The sequence below is a fragment of the Entamoeba histolytica genome, genomic scaffold, assembly GCF_000208925.1.
Source record: "Entamoeba histolytica HM-1:IMSS scf_1104750517613 genomic scaffold, whole genome shotgun sequence".
Lineage (NCBI taxonomy): Eukaryota > Evosea > Mastigamoebida > Endamoebidae > Entamoeba > Entamoeba histolytica.
This window is the reverse complement of record NW_001915237.1, coordinates 6357-12812: the sequence shown is the minus strand read 5'-3', so window position 1 is coordinate 12812 and position 6456 is coordinate 6357. Positions and strand designations below refer to the sequence as shown.

General features: G+C 24.6%; 4 protein-coding genes across 4 annotated transcripts in view; 1 reads left to right on the top strand and 3 right to left on the bottom strand.

Annotated features, from left to right (window-relative positions):
* Positions 1-1852: 1852 nt before the first annotated feature.
* Positions 1853-2134, bottom strand: EHI_085850 (uncharacterized protein; the record flags this gene model as incomplete). The annotated part of the gene is made up of 1 exon (XM_650221.2): positions 1853-2134. One exon carries the CDS (start codon positions 2132-2134, stop codon positions 1853-1855), a length of 282 nt encoding a protein of 93 aa, XP_655313.2.
* A 610-nt stretch (positions 2135-2744) lies between these two features.
* On the bottom strand, positions 2745-3311 carry EHI_085840 (uncharacterized protein; the record flags this gene model as incomplete). The annotated part of the gene is made up of 1 exon (XM_642907.2): positions 2745-3311. The coding sequence occupies one exon, from the start codon at positions 3309-3311 to the stop codon at positions 2814-2816; it is 498 nt and encodes a 165-aa protein (XP_647999.1). The 3' UTR covers positions 2745-2813.
* A 131-nt stretch (positions 3312-3442) lies between these two features.
* EHI_085830 (Sec1 family domain containing protein) lies at positions 3443-5512 on the bottom strand (the record flags this gene model as incomplete). Its single annotated transcript, XM_642908.2, has 1 exon — positions 3443-5512. One exon carries the CDS (start codon positions 5510-5512, stop codon positions 3443-3445), a length of 2070 nt encoding a protein of 689 aa, XP_648000.2.
* Positions 5513-5675: 163 nt separating this feature from the next.
* The window catches only part of EHI_085720 (uncharacterized protein), a gene marked incomplete at both ends in the record, with an annotated part of 885 nt that continues 104 nt past the window's right edge, over positions 5676-6456 (top strand). The window contains one exon of the mRNA XM_001914206.1: positions 5676-6456. This exon is cut by the window's right edge and continues 104 nt beyond it. Within this exon, the coding sequence (XP_001914241.1) occupies positions 5676-6456 (781 nt within the window).

Below are 6456 nucleotides of genomic sequence, written 5' to 3'. Positions count from 1 at the left end.
ATAAAACTATAATCATTTTATTCTTCCTTTCTATTTCAACAATAATAATCAAAACAACAAAAGAAAACTAAACAAAACTAACACAACAAAAATAAATAATAATACAATGAAGAATAATACAAAAGAATAATACTAAAGAAAATAGAAAGTATTTCTGCTAAAAAAGATAGAAATAATAATATAATAACAATATAAATGAATATAATTTAATCTAATCTTATTTTATTCATCTTCTTTGAATATTTTTATTCTTCTCTTTTATATCTACATTTATTAAAATTTGTATGTAATAAATTTTTCATATATAATTAAGTATTTATATAAAATATTATGTTCATTTGTATTTATTGAATAAGAGATAATTAATTGATATTGTTTATTTGTTCTATTTGTTATTTGTATTGAGTTTATTATTCATTAAATGTGTTTTTTTATTTTATTTATTTCATTATAATGTTTAATATTTCATTTACATTAATTACCAATTGAATTTTAATTAATTTTATTATTTAAAAAATGATTATTATCTTCATTAATTTATTATTCTTTAATAATCCAACTTCTTCTTTTATTCATTTAAGTGGTTATTTTTCAATTCTTTATTAATTTTTTGTTGTTTCAGTTTATTTTTATTCCAATTTATATTTTTCTTTATTTATTATTAATTTCCAAATGTACTATAACATTTTCATTGTTAGGATTATTATTTCTTTCATTTTTATTCATAGTCATTTACCTCTTTCATTTAATTATATATTATTCTTGAATCATTATTATGTAATTTGTTTCTTTATATTATATAATTATGACGCTATTTATTTTCTCTTTTCATTTTACATTGAATAATATTTATTCAAATAAAAGAATGAATAAAATAATACTATTGCCATTATTAGATAATGGCGTTAAATAAATGAATTAACATGAAAGGATATCAATGCTTTTGTTATTCTCTGAATTATAGTACAACTTCAATTCATTGTTGTTTATTCATTTTTATTTTAGTTGATACTATTTACATGTTATTTTATTTTGTTTCATTAATTAATGATTCTAAATAACTTAATTTTAAAATACAAATAAAAAAGAAAGAATTAGAAGTAAAAATGAAATAGTCTAATAGAACATTTCTATAACAAATATACTCATTAAAAACAACCAATAACAATGATATGAATAACATCCACGAGAAAAAAATGAACATTAGAAGATAATTCTATCAATGTATAATTAAATACTCTTATTTTCGTTGTATTGAATAATTTTTCTATTTTTACTAGATTATAGTCAAATAGCCTTGAATAACTAACTACTTTGAAACTTTTTAAGAAATATTATTTAATTTTTAAATCATATGAGAATTGAAAATAATGAAACGAGATAAAAATTGAAGTGTTAATTTATATGAGAATTAGTCTGTTTGTGTATTTATATATGACTACTAATTTAATATGACAACACTTCATTATTATAGTAATAAAAGAAATTAAAATTGAAATAACACAACAAATAATTACTTTATAATAATGTCAGAGTAGAATATAAGACTAATACATATTTAATTCAATTTACTTTATAATTCAAATAATATTGTTTTGATAAGAAACTCAAAAGAAGATAAAATATGTCAAGAATGAAATTGTGTCATCTTAGTTATTCATCATTCATATTATTAGATAGTTCTAAATTGTCGACACTCTAATAAACCATTATATGAGTTTCATTCAATTAATAAAATATATTACAGAATATTTCATTGAACATTATTCCTTTGAAATAACTTAAATTAAAATAAAAAGTTATGTTATTTAAACACACTTAATAGAAATTAAAATGAATTAATAAAAACAAGTTAATTAGTGTCAAAATACTCATAAGTAATTGGGATATTAGTGACTGTTTTGACATACTCAATGAACTTCTTGTAATGAGAAGAAGTTAGATGAGTTTCAAATTGGTTTTTGTTTTCCCATCTTTGAATAACCAAATAATGTGTTGTGTTTGTAGGTTCTTGACAAACAAAATAAGATTTACATCCTTTCTCTTTTCTACTGTTGTTTTGAAGTTCAAGGATTTTAGCAAATAATTCACGATCTTCGTGCATATGAATGTGACATTGAACAAGATATTGCATTTGTTTTTCTTTAGTGATTACTAAGTTTTGCTTCGTCTTTAAATACCCACTTCTTCCCCAAATCCTTCGAACGACATTTCTCCCTTCAACCATATCTCATTCGAAAATAATTCCTTCATTACGAAAAACCTATACTTCAACTGAATTATATCAATTTCGTATTTAAGTATAATTCAGTCTAAATTCTATAGTTCAACACATCATTGGATATTCTTAAACGATGAGAATAATATTGAAACATTATTTATTGAATTTTTGTTGAATTTCTATTTTTGTATTTTCTAAAAATATAATTTCATTCAAAATTCAAATTAATGATATTTTGTTGAAATAATATTATGTTATAGAAAACATAAAAATTTGAGATAGAATGTAAAAACATTCAACGAAAGAAATACAATTAAATTAACTCACATAATAGTTAGAAAAGCTTAATACTGTTGTTCAGCAAGAATGAAGATATACCTAATTATGAATTCTCTAATTTGAAATAAAATTTAGTTTATTAAAACTGTGAAATACTTTAAATTTTCTATTTATTTGATTATGAAATAAATGTGATTCTTTTAACATTTTGAATGATAAAGAAAGTAAAACCATCAAGAAACTTATCAATGCAACATAAATTTACGAAACTCAAATTCGTTGTTGTTTTTTGAGTAGATAATATGTTTATATCTTAATGTCCATCTGCTTTCATACACTCTTCATAACTGTCATCATTGAGATATTCATCAATTGCTTTGTTAATCATTTCATTTCTCTTATCTTCTTCTTTTTCATTAATATGTTGTTCTTCATTAACTTGGTTAGTATCATTTCGTTCATTTGCACCATCAGACTGATGATTCAACGACTCATATCCAAATGTACTTTCTTCAAAATTGAAATAATCTTTATTTTCAGCGTTTGTCTCATCATCTGAACTAAACTTTTCATTCTTCCAATCCCATTCTTCATTCTCAATAACCTCCCCTTCATATGAATATTTACATGGTTCAATAACTGCACTTTCATCTTGAGGAACATTTTCAAATCGTTCATTTTTTAACTTGTCAATATTAGTAGTTGTGTCAATTGGACCATCCTCATCCTCTTCTCCATCTAATAATGACTTTCTGTCTTGGGGTAATTGTCCAACAATAACCTCATCACTTTCACTTTCACTTAAACTCATCTCTATTTTTGAGTTCTCTGAAAGAATAAGATATGAACATTTGTGTAGTAATTAAAATTAGTTCAATTAAAACAATGAAATATAGATCAAAATAAACTCATTGAATACTTTTGAATAACAACTGAATTATATTAATTTGCTTTAGTTGATATTAACTCATATTCTTCTTTACATGATTCAATGAATTGATGAGGAATTGATTGTGTTCTTCTAAACACATTCGTACTTGCAATGATAACCTTCTTGTTATAACGTTCACCAATTAATTTTAACATAGAGATTTCTCCTAATGAAATTCCTCCAATAACAAAAACAAAAATATGATCTGATCTTGGATTAACTTCTCCAACATTTTTTGTAAGTGTCTTTTCATCTGGAGCAAATAAACTATCAAAACGACAAGTTGAGGTATCAACACTTTCTTTTGAAGGTGGTGCTTCTTCATCTTCATCAAAAAATCCTCTGTTTGTTTCTTTAACTGGGGTAGTATATTCTCCAGTTATTCTCATAAAATAATCATTAATATAATTAACAATTAATGGTTGGTAATGGTCATAAATACCATCAAGTGCTTTTAATGACTCTTTCTCTCCAATAAAATCACTTTCTTTACTTATTGAATTAACACATCGGTGTATATCAGCAAATGACCTTCTTTTAACTTGACCATCATTTCTATAAATTAATCCACATGCTTCCATTTTAGCAAATACAGAAGCAACCCAAACACCATAGAATTGCATTAATAACTTTTTGATATTATCCAATTGATTTGATTTAATTCCACCAAACAATCCACATAAAAAACAAATACGACTTAATACTCTTGCAAGATTATCAGGAAATGCATATTTACAAAATACACGAGATGTTTGTAGAAATGTTTCCATTGTAGGACTATCATAAATCATATCTTCTATTTTACTAAATGGGTCATAATCACTAAAATAAGAAAATGTTGATGAATCAAATGATTTTAATATATATTCTAATTGTTCATCTCTTTCTCTTCTAAAATCAATTGATCTTGCAAGTGCTAATATTTCTTGATAAAATTTATTATGACAATCAAAAAACATAAATGCTGCAAATTGTTTTGGTAACATCTCAAGTAACATTTTTGTTCTTGTTTTTGATTCTCTTGCATCAGTTGTACTTAATGTCTCTTCAGAAAATTCACTTGTCATTTGTTTAATTTCATCAGGAAATGTATTAAATTGTAAATCTCTTAATCTACTAAAATTATTTCCATGTAAAGGAAATATAGTTTCCATCTTTCCTTTTAAAACTTCTTCTAATCTATTATATTTTGTTGCTTTGATTAGAAGAGAAGAATCAACAGTTACTGTTGTCATATCTCCATTAATGTCTTCCACTCTATCAAGCATTGAATAATAATTATATCCTTGCATATGAGGAGTTATCAAATCATCTGTTCTATCAAAAATAAAACAATCACTAAATCTTGTTGAGATTCCAGTTTCACCTATAGGATTTGATATCATTATATTAAGTTTTCGTGATAATTTTCCTAATGAATGAATGCGTGGAAATCTACCAATAACCTTTTGAAGATCGTTTATTCCTTCAGCACATAATTGTAAAATTCCTAAATCAAAATTAGAATAAATTCTAACAAATGCATCATCAATTTGCATTGACAAAACATCTTCTTGAACAAGAGGAAGAATAATAGGCAATCTTTCTATTTTACATCGTGTCATTTCACAAAAATTAATCATTTCTATATCCCACATTTCTGTACCAAATGGACGTAATACTGTAAAATTCTCAATTAAACTATCATCATTAAGTTCACTCTGATTATTAGACCGAATCTTTTTCATTGCTTCTGCTATTTGTTTATATCCTTCAATGTCACTTGCTAAAAAAATAAAATTTGTAACATCTCTTCTATAATTATTTACTTCTGATGGTAATAATATATCTTCTATCGAATATTTTGGGTTTTGTAACTCAGTACCAACAGTTAACTCTAATAACAATTTTGACTTTTCATCACAAACAATATATTTAGGTTTTTCTTTTCTCACTGACAATGTTTTAGTAAAATATCCCTCAAGGTATTGTTGATATTCATATAATATATCGGTTGGACCTAATTCTGGTCTTGTTGAAATAGACAATAATTCCCCTATTTTAATTGAATTAAAATGTCGATTCTGTTTAGTTTCCGCCATTTCTCTTCAATTTTAAGTTCCAATTAAAAGATCTTTTAACATTTTTTATTTAATGAAAAACAAAAAATTGTACTAACAAAATTATATTCCCTAAAATCTTAGTTATAATTTGTAAGTTTCAGTTAGACAAAAATTTTGTAACTCCTCTAAACTCAAAAATCAAATGTTTATTTTGTTTCTCTTATACATTATTGCTGCATCAGCTGTGAATTTAGAGCAGGTTGATTGGAAAAAAGACCCACAGTCAGAGGTTGTTTATTCAATGACTCATGATGAAGAGTCAGAATATAAATATACATATGTTCTTCATTATACAGCAAGTAGCTCAAGTGGAAATGCACTAAAAATTGATTGTCTTCATCCATCAATTTCAACAACTTCTATTAGTGTGTCATCATCAGCAGTTTCACGACCAACTATTGCCGCATCATCAAAGAAATTATTTTTCTTAAATAATAAAAATTTAGAGATATTTGATATTACTAAAGCCACACCAGTATTAGACAATACTGTTTCTGTTAGTGGTATTGATGAATATTCACCATTAGCTGTTATTGATAGAGAATTTATTGCAGGTAAAAGAGAAGTTTATGCAGTTGTATGTAAAAATGGACATTTAACTGTTTATAATGAAACATTACAATTAGTTAAAGAATATGATAAAGCATGTGGTAAATATGTAAGTGTTGGTTATGATTATCTTGCAGTTAAAAACACATCAATGGTAGAACTTTACTCTATTTCTACTGGTGGAGTATTAACATATTATAAATGGTTTAGTATTGGAGATAACAAAACACAACTTTATGACTATGACCCAATGGTTATGTCACAACATGATGTTGTTTATAACGTATTATCTGATGTTGGAAGAATTCAAGTTAATTCTCCAAGTAGTTCATTTAGTTCACCTGATTATATTGAAAATGTTAAAGTCAATGGTA